Consider the following 18,598-nt stretch of genomic DNA (forward strand, 5'->3'; position numbering starts at 1 on the left):
CTTTTAGCACTACAGGCATAAACCTTTCCTTTCTTCTGAAGTTTACAGTTAGGGTGTTTGTTATGAAATATATAAATAAATAAATCATAATGAATGTAAATTCCTTTAATTTTAAGACCCAAACTAGCTTCTTGCATTTTCTAATGTTGACTCATTTTGAATCATTACTTCAGTCACTGAAACCTTTTTCCCTCCTTCTTCTTATGCTTAGAGTTGGCTGGAAAGAAATTGAAGTAATGTCCTTTTTTTCTTTTTTCTCCCTCCAACAGATTCTTTTAAAGATCTGTCTGCTATGTCTCTCACTCCTCTTTCTCACCCTGCGAGTAAATGTCCCTGGTCTAACTTCCCCGGCATGTTTGCTCGGTGAACTCCAGAAGCACCGCGGCAGCCAACATGTCGTGGCTCCTTCTCCGAGGAATTTTCAGATCCTTCCCATTGTTTAAGCTGACAGGACAGCTGCTCGGGCCTCGTTTCCTGTCAGTCAAGCAGTCGCAGCAGCTTGTTAGTCGGCAAGCTCTCTCTTTCTGCTGCATATGCAGTTATTTATTTATTTTCCTGAGAAGTGAAGGATTTCCAGGTTTAGGTTTATTTATTTTTCACAATGCTTTATTGTTTATTCATTTATAGATTTTTTTTTTTGGTTGTTGCTAATTTTGGATTAAAAATAACGACAATTTGCTCGTGCATGCCTGACTAAGTCTGGGTATATGTAGCTATCTTGACATATATTCTTCCATACGGTTGATTCTCAAAATGATTCTTGTGTTCGTTCCTTCCGAGTCATCTGAGAAAGTGCAGATCGCGTCTAGATGCTGGCGCGTTCCAATATACAGCTGATGCAGCGCATCCATCAAACATAATATCGGATTATATACAGTATATGTCACTGACTCTGTCAGTGAAGTTGTCAACATTAAAATATGAGTTATTAATAAGTATTTGATGTAATCTGTATTTATACGAGAGGTTGTGAGAATCCTTGTGGAACACATTTGCTTTGAATTACTGGAATTGTTTGGTTCAGTCTAGTTTTAAGAGAATTTAGCAGAATCTACTTTTGCGTATACTGTAGGTATTATTTGCAATTACGTGCAGATTAAAGTGTATACGTTTTTTGCAATTCATGACTGGATTAGGACGCAGGAGCTTCATTTAGTCAGTCAAGCTCTCTGCTAAATAATAAATTGTAACAATAATTCATGCAGCTACAAGACTTGCAGCTCCAAGACTGTTTGCAAAATTGCGCAGCATGTGAGATATTGATGTGATGAGACGTCGCCAAAGAGCCCAAGAATGAGTACCAATATTTTCAGCTACCGTATTAAAAGGATAACTTCTGATGGTTTTGTTTTAAATAATTTTTGTGTGTGTAAAAAGCTTTGAGTCTGGTTGAATGAAATATTTTTTTGTTTGTTTAAAAAAATATATATATATCATGGAGTTTCTTGTGCAGTCTATAAATGAAGGTATTATGTAACAACATGCGGCAAATAAATAAATACTTTAAATTGTTTGTCTGCCATGTGTAATAAATCAGTAAATAGTTGTAATTAATCGGTTAGTTTCAGTTAATTAAAATTATTTATGTATTTACTTGTTACTGGACTCATTTAATTTTTTTTAGATTTTATTTTTCAAGTTTATCTCCAGACTTGCCTAATGTTTAAGAAATAGATTATTTTAATTGTATATATTTTTTGCTTGCTTGATTTTTAATAATTATCTGTGCTAAGTACCTTAAACAAATTAATATGTTTACTTTTTGACTCCGACATTTTCCAGTTTCTTTAATAGTTTCTTTATCTTTATTTTAAACCGTTAGTTTAATGGTATGAAATAGCCCCAGGTCTTGTCGGGTTTTATTTTTTATTTGTATTTTTTTTGTTTAACACAAATCAGATGCGCTTAATTTCCTTCGCAGGGCAGCCCGCCAGAAGGGCTTCCGTTGATGACTTTGCGCTTCCCTCTACGACAAAAAAAAGCGTGAGCCGTAAAACAGGCGCACCCCGCAGTAAAGAGGGCGTCTCGTGGAGTTGTGCCGCGGACACGCTGATTGGCTGACACTGGTGATCGTCACTTTCTACAGAACAAGCGGAGCGCAACACACCCGCCCAGTGTCCCCGGGATGAGAGAGGACGGCTGTTTCGCTAGAAAAAGAACAGGGAAATGAAGTTGTCAGACAGGCTAGCCCCGCAGCTCTCCACGTTCAACTCGGCCCCTTCCAAGTTCAGAAGGCAGCTTTAGATGACAAAATCAGCGCTATGACCGTCAGTTAGCGAGTGTCACTCAGCTACGGGACTATCAGATAACGTTCCCTACAGTTTAGAGCAGCGACACACAGTAAAGAAAGTGGAGGCAACTTGCTATCTCGCTAACTAACCTCTAGCAGTCGAGTGTCTTTCGGTTTCAGGGCGACACCTCATTTGGTGAGTTTTGATAGCCTGGAATTTCTATTTATTGTTTTTCTGTGAGGTTTCTTTGTAACTTGTGAAGGTGTTTTTGTCGTTAGTTCGGCCGGTCTTCGGCGCTGCTAACTAGGTCAGAAGCTAAGCTGTACTTTCCTGATGGACCGAATGTAACGTTGACATTTTAACGTCATTTTAGCCGTAACATCCTCCTTGACGTTGCTGTTGAAAGTTGGCGTTTTTCCACTCGCCTGGCATATCATTGTACACAAAACATTAATGTATGTAATAGTTGGGACAAAAGTAGCAAACTACCTTTAAAAAGTTTAAAGTTATACAAGTTTACCAGTGTTGTGATAATTTTCAGAGCTAACTTTAGCCACGGACGGATTATGAAACAACTGGCTCCAGGGGCAACAAGGTGCCCACAAGCCCCCCTTCTCTCTCTCTCTCTCTCTCTCTCTCTCACTCTTTATTCAATTACATTTTAGCGCCATGTTACTTCTTTTTATTTCTTTTTTTTTTTTTTTTGCACCTGTTAGTTATTTAGGATTTCCCTTTTGACCATGTGACCTGTTGTAGTTGTTTGGTGTGGGTAATTTTACTGCTTTGCTATTTTAAGTGGTTGTAATTTTTGCCATTTCTGGCTATGCACAAAGGTCCTTTTTGAACGTTTTCAAAAGGGCAGCAATTAATAACATTAGGGTGGCTCAATAAACCCAAAAGACATAGCAGAATTAAATTTTTATCATGTTGTTGTAGTCTATAGAGGTTGATATTATTTAGTTCATAGAAACAAACATGTACACAAGTATAAATAAATAGAAATGCACAAATATATTAACCTTTTCAACTAGTTCAAGCTCATTCTCTCCTGTCTTGAATTAATAATTTTGATATGCATTAAATATGTTTATGCATAAAGGGCTTGCCAGCTAATTTGTAGGGGTGGCCACTACAAATTAGTGCCACTGGCTTTGAAATTGATCTTTCTTCCAAGGGACAAAGTGTTCTAGCAATTCTTAAGCTCCTTCCAGCCCGGGAATCCTTTTGTTCCTGCTCTGATAACGTAAAAAAAAATCCTGTCATCTTTTGTAGTCTCCTGTAACTGCATTAATTTCTACTAGTAGAGTTACTTTAGTTAAAAACAGTAGCTATAATCTGTCATATTTCATCAGTTTAAACGGGCTCAAACAAGTAATCACAACAAATGGAAATATCCAACACAAAGTCTTCAAAAATGAAGCATGCATTCAAATACAGTTACGTGTTAGATTCTGGCATTTTCCTTCTTATCTTCATGATTTATAGCAATAATTGGCAAACTAACGATTACCTACCTGGGATACCAACTAGTTTATTTTTAGTTGTTTTGTATCTCAGCTTTTATGTTTGCCTCATTATGGCAGTTCTAAAATTTGTAATGCTTCTCTCTAAACCATTCCAGGTACTAATCTGTCAAACTGTCATTTGTTTTTGCTTTTTTTTAATTGATTTGATCACGTAGGACATTTGTGTCTCCCTATTTTACATTGTAGCTTGATTATTTCAGGTTTTCATGTGTTTGCATGTAACTAAAGTATGAGAGCCTCCAGAGGTCATGAGGTATTGAGCTCGTAGCTTTAGTTGCGCTGGAGCTGAGAGACTACAGCCATATTCTACAAGTACAAAGATGTAGAAACATGTGCACACATTTACAAGTGTGGTGTATGTCACATGATGTTTGTGAATCCTTAAAAAGTCTTAAATTAATGAATCCGAAAACAGTCAAAGCCTTAAATTGTCTTAAATTCATATATAAAATGTTTTGTTAATCTTAAATACATTAATCACAGGTCTTAAATATTCTCTTGACAGGACTATTAAAAAAAATTTTTCTTCTTGCTGGACTTTTCTGTCAGGCAAAAGTTTCAGTCACACTCAGACATCCTCATTACGTTCTGTGACTCACTGCTAACATCCCCTTGGTATCTAGCTAGCTTTTTTGTATCTGCCATGGGTCAGTGCGAATTTATCCCCAGTTGGCTGGATTGAGTTCGTACATTTCCTTGGCGGTATAGCTCTTAAATTCCATTCATAATGGTCTTAAAAAGGCCTTAAATTTGTCTAGCAGAAACCGTGTATCATATTTAAGCGATGTGAACATTTGTAGTTATCAATATTCTATGTGTACTTCCCTGCTGTTTCAACTTTGAAAAAAAAATAATAATAATAAGGCGACGTCAGGAACCTCACTGAGGTCGCTTCTCTGCTTCAGTCAAACACAACACAGTCCTGCGCTGCATCAGCGTCACATGGCCAAACAAATATGGCCGACCTCATCCACCTCCCGAAACGCATACAGAAACGACAACAGGATCAACATCGGTTATTAATATTACCCCGGTTTTACTCATGTCATCGCTGTTATATCGTTCATCTCTAATTAAAACGTTTTATTTCTGCAATGATTTTAAAATTTTATTTAAAAAAATTTTTTTTAGGATTGGATTACCTGTTACCTGTCTTCAGTCATGCCTTTTCCTTTCGGAAAGTCCCAGAAGAATCCAGCTGAAATAGTCAGGAGTTTGAAGGAGAATGTTGCACACATGGAGAAGTTGGATGCTGCAGACAGCAAAAAGTGTGAAAAGGTTTGAGACGTTCTCGTCGCTGTTGTTTTGATTTAGCTTGTTTTAAACTTTTTTTTTTTTTTTTGCATTGTTAATTTGCATTACACGACCCAATTATCCTTCTTCTTGTTTCAAGGTTGCAGAAGAAGTGTCCAAAAACCTTGCTTCCCTGAAGGAGGTGCTGAGTGGGACAGGGGACAAGGAGCCTCAAACTGAAGCTGTGGCCCAGCTGGCGCAAGAATTATACAACACCAACCTTCTCATCGCACTCATCGCAAACCTGCAGAAGATTGATTTCGAGGTAGGGGAGCGTGGTGGGGGGGGCGACTTATTTCCTCTTTAAAGTTAGCTTTGCAGAGACCTGAAACGATCAGAGTTTACACTCCTGTTCGTATCCGAACGCCGCATGTTGAGCTGAGTCATTTTATTGCAGGGCAAGAAGGATGTGGTCCATTTGTTCAGCAATATTGTGAGACGTCAGATTGGCAGCCGCACACCCACCGTCGAATACATCTCCACGCACCCAGAAATCCTCTTCATGCTTCTGAAAGGGTGAGTCCTGAATGCTCTTGTGTGATGGTTTGTGTTTAAACATCCATGCATTAAGGTTGAATGAAATAATCAAACAAGAATCAAACCTGTTTCCTTTCATGTGTTTGGATTTTTTTTATATATATTTTTTTTTCTGATCTCCTTACACATGGCGGTAGGTTGCACTTCCGCGCACCGTATGAGTTTCGACAGCTCCCAGAAGAACAAGCAGAAACTCGCTGCGCTCACCTTTGTGGTTTCATATGCAGATGGAGAGATAGAAGAGCGCTGGTTTCACTGCTCTTGAAAAAAAACAACAACAAAAAACAACGTCCCACCATGCTGTAAAGAACCAAATTCAGTTTTAGCTGCTCTGAACTGGGGCTGTCTCAGGCAACTTTCAGCAGATCAAATACCATCCCAGGCAGCTGTGTGATGGATTGTTATTATTTTTTGCACGTTTTTGATTGAACCTAAACTCTTAAAATGTCATGTCGACAAAGAAGACCTTTTAGCGTAATTGTTGGGAGGGCAGACTTGAAACGTTGACATTTAATGCCGATGCGGTAAATCATTTCGCCACTCATGTACTGTCCTGTCTGCGCGGTCGGCTGTGTTTTTTTTTTTTTGGCCAGCTACCCGGTAGGCTCCAAAATGAGCAACCTCGCTGTGAAAGAAGAGCCGCAGATACAATTTTGTTGTCAGATCAAACGCGTTTCAAGGGCCTGAGCGCTTGTCGTTTGTTTCATTTGCTGTGCGGTCTCGTCTAATTGCTCGGGCTTTGAGTTTTTGTGTGTGACTGCGCTCGTGGCTGCGCTGACATGTGTTAACCTGTGCAGATACGAGAGCCCAGAAGTGGCTCTGAACTGCGGCATGATGTTGAGAGAGTGTCTGCGTCACGAGCCGCTGGCCCGGTCGGTGCTCTTCTCCGAGGATTTCTACTGCTTCTTCCTTTACGTGGAGGTCTCCACCTTCGACATCGCCTCGGACGCCTTCGCCTCTTTCAAGGTACGCCGTTTTTATTTTTAACTGCCAGACTACGCCCGATCATTTCTGGCTAATTGGTCCTCCTTTATTTTATTTTTTTTGTCCTTGTTAGGATCTTCTCACAAGACACAAGATGATGTGTGCGGATTTTCTGGAGAACAACTATGACAGGGTGAGTGTTTTTGCTTTTCTAGTCTGAACTTTTCCGTTATTCAAACGTTGCCTATTCTGTGCTTAACCAGCTTTTAAAATCTCCACCAGGTGTTCACGGAGTACGAAAAACTGCTGCATTCTGATAACTACGTCACCAAGCGGCAGTCTTTAAAGGTTCACATACATATTCTGTTTGAATTACACTTTGATTTGAGCGTACATTTTTGCTTTACTGCATTTATTTACTGCTTGTCCAGCTCCTTGGGGAACTCCTGCTGGATAGACACAACTTCACTGTCATGACAAATTACATCAGTCGAGCAGAGAACTTGAAGCTGATGATGAACCTCCTGCGAGACAACAGCCGCAACATCCAGTTTGAAGCATTCCACGTCTTTAAGGTGTGCATGTCAAATTCGTCCCGAGATTCTCACGGTATGATGAGGTTGAAAATACCTTTTTTGACACAAAAAAGATCTACATGCACGATCTAAATGTTTATATTTTAAAGTAAAAGGGCAAGAATGAGTCTATGCTTCATACAGCAAGAGAAATCTCAGGGGATTTCTCTGGCATCTGAATCAGGGTGTCCGCCTCTTTAGAAAGTCTTAAATTCTTAAATACCTAGAAATGTCTTAAGTTTTTTTTAAAAACAATGTAAGTTGGTCTTAAATACATTAATTCTAGGTCTTCAATTTTGTCGTGACAGGAATGTTTAATCTTATATGTGTGGTGTGTATATGTATATATATACATATATATATATATATATATATATATATATATTATTAGTATTTTTTTTTTTTTTCTTCTCCTGGGAGTTTTCTATCAGGCAAAAGTCTGAGTTGCACTCGGACATCTTCATTGCGTTCTGGGATTCAGGCGATTGAGAGAAGAATGACATTGCATTTTTGGCTGAAATTACAAAATTATTACCATAGAAACGGCCTCAAAACTTTTAACATTCTCGCTTTTCTTCTCAGAATTTTTGTCTGTGCTTTAAATAAAATATACATTGCATTTTTTTTGTATCAAGAAGAGGTTAATATCCGGAAAATATTTAATTATGGTACATGAAGCTTCAGTGTGTAACTTTAATAAAAAAAACATGTTTTTACATAATTGTTGAAACTGTCACTATGTCGTAACAGCATGGTACGAGATGGATAATGTATGAAAAAATTTAGCACCTTAGCCTCTTAGCACAACAAGAACATGAGGTTGATTGACAGCACTTAGACCCGCCTCCTGGCTCCGATTGGTTGTTTTTGATTGGTCGTGGTGCATTTCTTCAGATGACCATAGTAGCTCAGGGACGTGGTGGAGGAGATCGATCTGTTCACAGATTATCTGTCTCATAACAAACCGTCACACCATGGTGACAGTTTAAATAAATGTGTAAAAGAAACATATCTTTTATAAAAGTTGCAAACTGCAGCTTTAAGTGGAAAATATTGATTGCGCTTAGGGGTGTTGTAAAAGAATATTTTTGTAATCGAGTACTCTATAGAATATTTTTACGATTATCTGAGGAATCGGATCTCTCTCTCTCTTCCCCTCCCTCCCTGCCATTCCTACCTTTCGCTCTAAAACCGTGACGACGTGATTCCGACGCCACAAATGCTGTCATAGTCCAACCATCGCTTCGCAAAATTCAACAATTCTTGTTTCTCCCCCAAACCCTCACAAAACGCAGCACAATTCAACACCATGCTGCAAGCACTTCACAACAACTCATAGGCAGAGGTGAGATTATTTGTGCTCACCACAAATAATGATCAGGGCGGAACACGGTGCGCTACATAATAAACCATAATTAGCCAAGCTTCGAGGCAGATACATTTTCCTCCAGGAATTTTAATAATCGAGGTACTCGAGTCATTCGAGGAATTGTTTCAGCCTTAATTGCGATTAACCAGCATTTTCTTGACACTTCTCCATTTTTACCATCAGGCAATGCGCAGAACACACCATCTTTGCGATTGTGATATTACAAACTTTGAAAGAGCAGTTCAATATATTGTGCTATCTTATTGTCAAATTATTGTGTAGAAATGCTGTATTGTACTTGATTAACATTATTGTCAGGTGAAGATTCTCATACCACCCTATTGTCCCATTGGGAGAAAATCATTCCCCTTTCTTTATGCAAATAAATATGACCCCTTTGGTTCACATAGAAGCATGTGTTTTCCATATGTGGAAAACACATTTTCCACATATGGAAAATGTGTTTTTTTTTTTTATTTATTTGGTTTTTTTTTTATTTCTTAAGGTTTTTGTTGCAAACCCAAACAAGACGCAGCCAGTACTAGACATCCTGCTGAAGAACCAGGCCAAGCTGGTGGAGTTCCTGAGCCACTTCCAGACGGACCGGTCCGAAGACGAGCAGTTCTGCGACGAGAAGAACTACCTGATCAAGCAGATCCGAGACCTGAAGAGACCGACCGCATCCGAGGAGTCTTAGAGCCGGAGAGGAACGACGCGTTCCCCTCCGGCGGTAGCGTTGTGGAGGTGGTGTCTGGAGCCGCTGGAGGGGCTGAGTGAGTCGAAAGTGGAAAAAACCCCAAACCTTTTAAGAATATAATTTCAAATAGAAAAACATAGGAAAAGATGATTCGATTTCTCATTTTTCTGGTTTAGCATGAATACGGAGGTGACTCTGTACGTCACCTGGGTGGGCCGAGAACTGTTATTTAAACCACAGTGCTTTTTATTTAGTCACAGTGGAATGCCTTTGCTCTGCTTGTGCAATGTTGGATCTCAAAACTGTTACTCCTTCACGTAGAGTGTTGCTTAAGACTTCCCAACATTTCCACAGGCTCTAGAGATGTTCTCATAAAGCGAATTTCCTTAACTTGTCTATATTATAAAGATTGAAATGCTGAGAGGTAAAATATATTATTTTTCTAATGTAACTGCTTCCTCTAAGCGATCCAGCTTGCTTTATTATTTGCATTATTGTACATTTTCTCTGTCTGTCTGTGTGGGAGTTGAATGATCTCTTTGAAATGGGGCCGTGGCAGAGTGGCATGTGTCTCTCTTTGTTGGCAGGGTCGGCAGCCAGGGTCTTTGCTTGCTTTTGCGCGTCTGGCAGCAGTCGGGCGTGAATCCAGCAGTGCTGTATTTGTCTATGCAGGGGAGCACAAGTCAAAAGCGACGAGGAATCGATCAAATCTGTTGCGTATTTTTTTTTTTTTTTTTTAACTATTATTATTAATATTGTTATTCTGAGGTTGCGTCTGGCAACGCTTACACGACTGAAATAGAAACAAAGAATCAAATAACGCTGCAGGGTTCTCACCCAGACAATTGATCTTGCAGAAAGCACTCCATGTCATTTCCACATGCAGAATACTCATAGTACTACATTAATAAAGCTTAATAACTAATAACAGCTGTTTGCATGGTAATGGCTGCACTTATGGATGCAGCCCCAACCGGACAAACAGTTTGGTTTTTAGGTTTTGTTGATCTAAATATGTTTAGAGGTGCATCGATTAGAGTCTGGTGGCCAGTTTCCAATCACCTATTTCATGACGCCATTTCTTTTCTGGAATATTATTTCAAAATGAATAACATCCATCAGTGTCCAACTTAATAACAAAATGCATATTTGCTGTTATCTGGTGTGTTGTTAAGCCATTGATTTATTTATTGCCTTAAGCAGCCTTTCTGTGATCACTCATTAACTATTTATTTTAGAACCAGAGGTGATGTCACACTGTGTGAGGGAGTGAGATGTTGGTGTTGCACAGCTCTGCAGTTGAGCAGGATTTTAATGCCATTTCAAACCAAAGACAAAATGATTACAGGTAACGTTTGAAACTCTTTGGATTACCACAGCTAGCATTGCTAACAGCAGTCTCTGTGTGTATTCCTACGGTCAGTAAAACTTTACCTTAACTCTAATATTTCCAAAGACTTGCATTTCACTTTCAGAATGTTCCATGACTAACAGAGTTAGATTAAACAGAGCCTTCCTGTTATTCCCTCGTTTAAACAACTCCCTGGCGTCACAGCTGACATGCGTCTCTAAAAAAACCAAAACCTTTCTTTCTGGAACCGCCTTAAAGCTTTTCTTCCTTCTACTGATGGCGTGTTTTAAATCCTCTTGATTCGGTAACAATATCCAGCGAACTCATACGTGATGTGTTCACTGATCACAAACTTTAAAAACTGGTGCAGCGTAAAATCATCTTATTCGGGCCACTAATTACTGTCTTAGTGCATCTCTGCTTATGGTGAATAATTTAAATAGACTTTTAATATGTTTGATGTTATAATAATACTGGGGAAGGTCAGATGTCACGACGTAGTAAAATTAGGAGGACAGTTTGAAGAGCGTAGCCTGCATGAGCCTTTGGGCGGCGTTGGGGACCAGTGCTGGTTTTACCGCTAATATGCATTAAATATCCTGCTAGAGTGATTCATCCTAAACCTTTTCTCCTTGCCATTAAAAACCCAAAAGTCAAGAAATCATCATTTGAAAATGGTTATCTACCACCTTACTAAAACATTTTGAAAAGACAGTACATGTTCGCAAGCACTTTTGTGCCGCTTCAATTTCTCAGTGGAACAGAAAGTTTTTGACATTTCTCTGGTTGGTGTAGCTCATGTTAATTCATAATGAATTGCACTGTGCCACCGTGTGATGGATGCGATGGTGCCTTATTTAAAGACATGTAACTGATAGTAAAGGTTGTGTAAGACTCCAGACCTCTGATCATGCTTATAAGCCAAAGTCACAATGACGGGAGATGTCATTTTGTAATTTTCTGAAAGTAATGCAGAAATCTCTTTAAAAGAATCATTTGTAACTCCCCAACGTGAAGCACAATTCTGTTAACATACATAAGGGGGGGGGAGTCAAAATGTGTAGTGAGGTTAAATTTACATCCCCAGGAGTTTAAACGTCTTGCTGTGTTTAGGAGTACTAAAACTGGCGTCTAACAAAAGTAAATAAGACTTCGATTTAACTTATATTTTAAACACATTTTTGTTTTATTTGCCGATTATGTAAATATGAAATCCTTTTGTTTTTTTGAGATTTAAGTCCAGGCATGACATGCACTTTGAAGAAGAAAAAAAGGGTGTGTTGTTCACAGCTGTTCCCACCAGGGGGAGCTGTAGGCAACAGCTGGGCACCTCGCTTAAAGTTGTACAAGCGCAGCGTTTCAAGTTTCTGGAACCCTACCTCTTATAGGGAGATAACACAGGACTGCGTAAAAGTCTCTTCTCTTTATATTTTGCTGATGAACTGAAGCATGAAAAAACAGGAATGGAACTGCAACAGATGAGGCAAAATCAGAGTTTGTGTTATTCTAATGTGGTTAAAGGTAGCCTATGCCAGGACTAACTGAGCTCTTACTGGTGAGCCCCCTTGTTATTTCTTCAGGAATATAAAGTGTTGAGTTCCTGTTCTGTGTCAAGAGTGTCCCACTTTGATTGATGTTGAAAAACAAGGACCTGAAAATTGAATAAATTATCTGACAGATTGGCCTGAACTTAATGCATTTTTTTTTTATGTTGGAAGAGTACAGAGGTGATTATTGGGTTAAGAAAAGTGACCAATCTTTTTCTAAAACCGGTCAGACGAAAACGAAAGACTGGAAAATGACTGAAAAGTTGTAAGAACCTTCGAAAGCCTGGAGAGCCAATCCTTGGACCCACTTTAAACTTACAGCATGTGAGTCTTTGAAAGCAAATTCAAACACATGGCTCAAGACTTTTGCACAGTCCTGTACATCTCTGGCAATACCATGTATACATCAAATTTAATAATTAAAGATCAATAGTATATATTCCTTGATTATTTTTTTTAAGTTTTCTTTATCTCGTGCTTATTAGTTTTTCATTATTTTGCTACCTTCTCTTTTTCACCCCTTACTTTTTCCACACTGGATATTTTATTTACCATGGGAGCAAATTAAGTGTACATAACAAAGGATAATTGAAGTGTGAACGCATTTATGAAAATAAAGTGTTTTGGCGACTTGTGTTGTGTTGCGTGGATTTTTTCTATGCTTATGTTCACAACCGACAGGACAAAAACCTAGAATCAGTACTTGAGAAGGATGTTCAGTCATTTTTTTGACCATGTACCAAAAAGAAACCATAAATATGATTAAAAAGGCATGGCTGCTGAAGAAACTAGCTTTGTACCTCAAAAGCTATAATTAAGTTTTTGATTAATGCTGCATCTCTTTTTCAGATTAAGTAAAGTACTGACATCATAACCCAATAAACTTCACAATGATTTCTTTGCTGCCCTTCGTCTTGGTTTTCTTGCAGTTTAACATCTTTACAGTGGGCTTCACTACTGAAAAAGGGATTTTTAGAAAATGTATCTGCTTAAATCTGGAGTTCAAAGTGTCACAGCCAGACTAGTTTGGAAACTGGCGAATCTAGAAATGATTCTTTCTATGTAGAGAGCGTCACAAAGCTTCGGGACTCCAGGGAACTAAAGCCGTTATCCACAAATAGAGAAAACATGGTGAAGAGCCTTTTCATCAAAATCACTCCAAGAGGGGATCAAGGACGCAAAATAATCCAGAACAAGATATCCAGGTTTAACAAGCCCGGAACATTTCCTTAACTTTTCTGTACAATTATTCATAGCTAAAGCTCCAGTTTTAGATATTAAAGTCCTTTTTGACAATCACCCATCTTCCTATATTTGGAAGAAATTGATTTTCTTGATGAATAAAAATGTTTTAGTCAGAACCAATTGTACTCAAAATGTTCCCATGATTTTTTTTTCCTTTCTCTTTTCAAGCTTCCACATGTCTGGGCTAGCTAGGACGGCTCCAAGGAACTGTGCTCCCACCGTGTTTAACATTAGAACCAGCGTCCGCATTGTCCGCCAACAACATTTTCCTTTTCCCCTCCCCGTACTGTAGTAGGACAGGCTTATCACCAGAACTCATGCACATGCTTCAAAGAGTCTCAGGTTTTTCCTGCAGAATATGACTTCAAAGGCGTCATGGAAGGAAGCTTAACTGCAATCATCTGCGCAGAGATCCAGAGAGGAGCCGTCTGGGTGTTTCTGATGATCATCCCCTCTCTCTCTAAAGTGTCTTTAGGTTAAGCCCGAAACGTAACCCAACGTTTGAGGATTCCTACACATTCTGGAAAGGACTCGATTAAAGGGTTTCCCAGAAACAATTCCCCCCCCCCAAAATGTTATTCTGTCTCCATTAGTTGTCTTCCATCCATCTAGACTGGCTACTGCAGGGTGCATATTTAGGGCAGAGATCTTTTATATTTACTTTTGAAAAATGGGCTACAATCGGAATGATTAGTCTGGAAATTTGAGTCTGGTAAAGTACTCAATTTTGGACATGAGAACCCTATACGGACCCTGGACTGTAACCTATTCTTGATGCTTGATGTGCATCCAGTTTCTTTCCTCAGAGGGGCTTGAATTTGAAAAAGACTACTTGGTACTATTTTTGCAAAACTGCAACCCGATTTGTTTTTTTCTTCTCCCCAGGATGAGACCATAAGAAATCTTTCTGCCTTCAGGCTCCATCAAATCAGGGCAGAGTGAGACGAAAGGCATCTATAACCCTTAAAGTTCACCAATCGCAGTCTAATCAGGAAAATAGCAGCAGCATGGGAAAGTAGGTTAAAGTTGAATAGGAGAAGAAGGCCTGCAAAGCTGCAGCGCTTTCCCATAGAGAAGGGGAGTGTCACCACGCTTTGCCAAGAGGATCTACATCTATCAGCTCTCCTGGCTCTGCTCTGTGACACTACTGAGCTCTTGAGTGGGGCCGGGTGGGTGTGGGACGTGGGGGCAGGGTTTCAACAGGGGTTACAGGTCACAAGCCTCATGGGTTTCCTTGACCAGCTCGGCATTAGACGGCGGAGGAAATTGGATCATAGAAATCCCGTTTTAGCATCTGCGGTGTAAAACTGGATTTCACAGACAGGACCTCTTCTGGCGTCTGAAGCCACGTTTAAACCGACTACCTTGGCGTGGGAAGGATTTTTGGGGGATATCCCGACAGAGCACTCCTGTCCCCACCCCCCACAAAGAGAGGAACAACTAAAGAAAGATGCTCTCGCAGTTTTATGCATGACGAAACTTCTTGTTTCTGGCAAAGGGAGAGGGGGCTGCAAGGTACGGAGGAAGACTGATGGTTAACAACATGGCTCCATTCAAACCGGGCAGGACCAAGGTAGGCTGTCTCCCAATCAGTCTGGCTTCTATAATGCGCTTACAACCCACTTTTGTCGTGTTTTTAAGACTAAAAAATGTGACTAAATGTTTTCGTGCTATGTTTGACTGATTAGTTAAGCGCATTTCTCTCTTTTATTTGTGTAATGTTGTCTGAGTTTTGAAGTTTCGCACCGGAACTCCGAGAAAGCGGTTTAATATTTACGTTCACGCGGTTTAAGGAGCTGGTAGAGCTTGTATAAATTAGCCTCCATTTTTTAATTTTTTTTTTAAATTGAGGCTGGCAGTGCGCATGCTCGTTGTAGCTTCATAGAGGCCTCGTGCGGGCGCCACTTTTAAAACTGAGCTTTATTGAGCTGGGCTAAAAAAAAACCTTAAACGACGCCAAGTGTCGGAAAAACGGAGCTCAGCTGAGACGATAACAACACAGGCCCCGCTATCCAGAGTCAAATTAAAGTATTTTGAGTTGATATCGTTTTCTTTTTGAATGAAGCTCGTTGATTTTAGACTCCGCCCTGGTTCGTGGCCTTCGTGATGCGGATAACTGGAGAAGTTTGTGGAAATTTCCCCTTGAAGCCTCGCGCAAGGAGACTCCGCTGGGTCCAACAGGCCGAACAACCTGGGGGGGGAAAAGCAACAATGAACTTTACTGTCAACAGGTTGAAGCATTTTCTCCACTTTTCCCAAGTTATTAGTAATCTCCCCACCTTGTGAAAAACGGCTGAAGTGAGTGTAGCTTGAAAAAGTATGTTGCAACCATCCCACGTCTTACGTAACAACAGCAAACTTCAAATTGTTTTTATGATTTCACGTTAAATTGGTGCATAATTGTGGAGAGAGAGCAGGTGAAGATGATGGTTCTACTAATCACTTCCAGTCTCATCATTACTAAACAGACTGTATGTGTAATATGGTGTTTGTATTAATCAGGGGTCTCCAACCTGTGGAGCCACTGGGTCTTTGGACCCATCACAATGGCTCTTAATCGCTTTGAAAACATGATAAAGAACCAACGAATGTCATTAAATATAGATGTAATCACAATTGCACATTGTAGCAGTTAAGTTTATTTTTGCATGCAATAATTAGAGACATTACAGAAACATGCTGAAAGTACAAGTGATATTTTTCCAACCATTTCTCTTCTTTATTTTCTTCCTTTTTTGCTAGCTTGACGTTGACGTTTTCCAGATATCGACATCGAATTGAAGAAAAGGTCTTCATTCTCTTTTTACAATTTTCTCCGCCTTTATGTAAATATATAAAGTTAGAAATTAAATTGTGGTTTTTTACACATGACGTTTCCTATTCTACATATTTGTCAAAAACTATCTTTCTTTCTTTTTTGTTTTCCAAAGGTCGTTCAACATTTGCAGCTCCAAACAAGTTCCTTTTAGCTGGACGGAGGGTAGGAATGGCTCTTTGAAATGTAAAGGTTGCCGACCCCTGGTGCACATCAAAGTGTTGTAGCAAGGCCTCAGAGGACACTATCGATCAAACGGCATCATGAAGGAACACGGCAAACGAGTCGACGAGAAGGCTGTGATTCGGTCAGAAGGTCGTTCTGTAGTGCTGACTCGATACAAATGTATGCCACACTTTTCAGATTTCAATTTGTGAAACATTTTTAAAAATTCTAATTTCACTTTCACCTCAGAAATATGCATTTTTCTGTGTTGGTCTGTTAAATAATGTGGCAAAATATGGGGAAAAGATTCAAGGCGTTTGAATACTTTTAAACGAAATGCAGCACTTCTACACCTTTATTTCTTTATCACAACCTAGAGCCTTAATGGGTTACTTCTGTCGATTGGTTATTTATTACTTAAGTAATGAGTAACGCAACAGTAATAATTAACAGTAATAAGAAATCGAAGTGGTCCCGAAATAGAGCCGTGGAGGACAGATTTATGTCATTCTGGACAAACTGTTGTTTAATGTGAATGTAATGAGAAGCCTCTTGTAGATTATTATGGTATGAAAGAGAATCGTGTGGATCAACACTAATCACAAATTCAGTTTATCATCACTGAAATGTTTTAGGTGTTTTTGTGTGTTTGTTTTAGGTCCGCCTGCCAAATACAATGACGTCGAAATCCCTGGTTTTTGTGCGCGAACACCTGGAGTAAAGGCGTCGGGCATCACAAGCCGCGGTTTTGGAGGATTTTTAATCCGAGTGGAATTGGACTTGTTTAGAACCAAAATTGGTTGTAAACATTCTGTCCTCGCCGTACGAATGTTCCAGTCCAGACTTGACCTGTTTTAGGTATTTTAGAGCTTAAGTCGAAGTTGATTTAAAAGCGGTGAAACAGAACCTTTTACTTGAGTCCAAAATCAAAAGCTGCGTATCAGAGAACTGATGCCCAAACAAAGGGCACCAGTTTTCATTCTGAGTATTAAGCTCCTCCTGGCTTAATATTCTCCAGGCTAGTTGTAGAAGTGAGATTTTACATTACACATGATTTCATGCCTGATGGATGCCTCGGTGTTGCTTGGACTTTGTGTACAGCATCAAATTGCATATTTCTAATCATTTGCTACTGACATTTGCCTTTGTTGTGTTTCAGGTGTTCCTGGTTTGGTTTTCAGCCTCTCTCTTCCTGTGTCACAGCCCTCTAGTTAAGGTGCATCTAGTGTAGTTAGTGAGTTATTTCAGAATCTACTGCCCTAGTTGCTCCTTCTGGCTGGAGGGTTTGTTTGTTTCCAGGAACTTCTTGCAGTGAAATCGGCTGCAGATCTCCAATGTCTTGCTTCTCTGATGATTTGTGTTTCTTTTTTCTGTTGCAGTCCCTTCTGAAAATATTAATAGGCCTTCTCCATGTTTTGTCAGGAGCCATTGTCCAACTTCAGTGTATTGTGTTTTGGTTTTTATGTGATTTGCTAATGAAGTAGGGATACATTAAGTAGAAGGAAGAGTGGTACTGGGAATGTCTTACAAAGTAAAATCTGAAAAGTGTGGCATGCATTTGTATTCAGCCTCCCTGAGTCAGTGAGTTAAAGTATTTTTTATCATCTCTGACCAGCATCAATAGCTGGATTTCCATTGATCATATAGTTGCGCTAATTGGAATTGCGCAAAATAAATTTGCTAAACGCACCAATTTTTGAAAAAAAAAAAGTTTTCCACTAAAGAAGGTTTTGGGCTGGGATGAAGTGGTTTTTCAGCTGTGGTAACATTTGCGTATCTTGCAAAACTGCAACAGAAACACTTCATGCGATTAACCGCCGGATGTTACTGCTGGCAGAACAGACTAAGAAGACGAGAGGAAGTGGGAGGAGGGTGATGACGGCGCGGCATGTTTTTTTTTCAGAGCTTAGCGTACGAACAAACGTATTCACGTACGACTTCAATTGCGTTTCTTATTTTACGTAAAACACAGCAGTTCCAAAATAGTTTTTTCCTACATTAATAGTAAAGAGAAACGGAGCTGAACACAAACTGATGTTCCACTTTTCATATCTTTATCTATAAACATATATTTTTAAGCCGTATTATTAGCTGCCGTCATATTTCCAGCAGTATGTTTGTTTTGTTTTTTTGCACAGACATTCCTGCCTCGGATTGTTTAAGCTGTCGACTCTGCAGTTGAAAAGTGCTCTCAGTGCAGGTAGTAAACCCAGCACTACTGCAGTCTGAGCACTTAAAGCACTGCCGGTCGCCTCCCCGCCCGCCCGCGCTGCCGTGAAAGGCCAGAAGTGAGCTGAGTTCACGGCGAGTTTTGTCGGTTTGC

At 39.6% G+C, this 18,598-nt stretch overlaps 1 protein-coding gene across 3 annotated transcripts; it reads left to right on the forward strand.

Annotated features, from left to right (window-relative positions):
• Positions 1 to 2,081: 2,081 nt before the first annotated feature.
• On the forward strand, positions 2,082 to 12,680 carry cab39l1 (calcium binding protein 39, like 1). 3 transcript variants are annotated; one of them, XM_028008812.1, is made up of 10 exons: positions 2,082 to 2,426; positions 2,773 to 2,826; positions 4,889 to 5,035; positions 5,151 to 5,315; positions 5,448 to 5,566; positions 6,385 to 6,553; positions 6,645 to 6,704; positions 6,794 to 6,859; positions 6,943 to 7,086; positions 8,961 to 12,680. In XM_028008812.1, the coding sequence occupies exons 3-10, from the start codon at positions 4,919 to 4,921 to the stop codon at positions 9,150 to 9,152; spliced, it is 1,032 nt and encodes a 343-aa protein (XP_027864613.1). In that variant the 5' UTR covers positions 2,082 to 2,426; positions 2,773 to 2,826; positions 4,889 to 4,918; the 3' UTR covers positions 9,153 to 12,680. The 3 variants fall into 3 exon arrangements, with proteins under 3 accessions (XP_027864613.1, XP_027864612.1, XP_027864611.1); XM_028008811.1 differs by lacking the exon at positions 2,773 to 2,826 and having other exon boundaries at positions 2,083 to 2,426; positions 8,961 to 9,192; positions 9,228 to 12,680; XM_028008810.1 differs by lacking the exon at positions 2,773 to 2,826 and having other exon boundaries at positions 2,083 to 2,426.
• Positions 12,681 to 18,598: the final 5,918 nt, after the last annotated feature.

Source organism: Xiphophorus couchianus, chromosome 23 (genome assembly GCF_001444195.1).
Source record: "Xiphophorus couchianus chromosome 23, X_couchianus-1.0, whole genome shotgun sequence".
NCBI classification, from domain to species: domain Eukaryota; kingdom Metazoa; phylum Chordata; class Actinopteri; order Cyprinodontiformes; family Poeciliidae; genus Xiphophorus; species Xiphophorus couchianus.

What these genes read in the sequence shown, in the direction of transcription:
- cab39l1 (XM_028008812.1), top strand. Translation starts at nt 4,919, where the DNA reads ATGCCTTTTCCTTTCGGAAAGTCCCAGAAGAATCCAGCTGAAATAGTC. An exon ending in TGCAGAAGATTGATTTCGAG is followed by an intron (nt 5,316 to 5,447) that starts GTAGGGGAGCGT and finishes ATTTTATTGCAG; the next exon opens with GGCAAGAAGGATGTGGTCCA. An exon ending in CTCTTCATGCTTCTGAAAGG is followed by an intron (nt 5,567 to 6,384) that starts GTGAGTCCTGAA and finishes TAACCTGTGCAG; the next exon opens with ATACGAGAGCCCAGAAGTGG.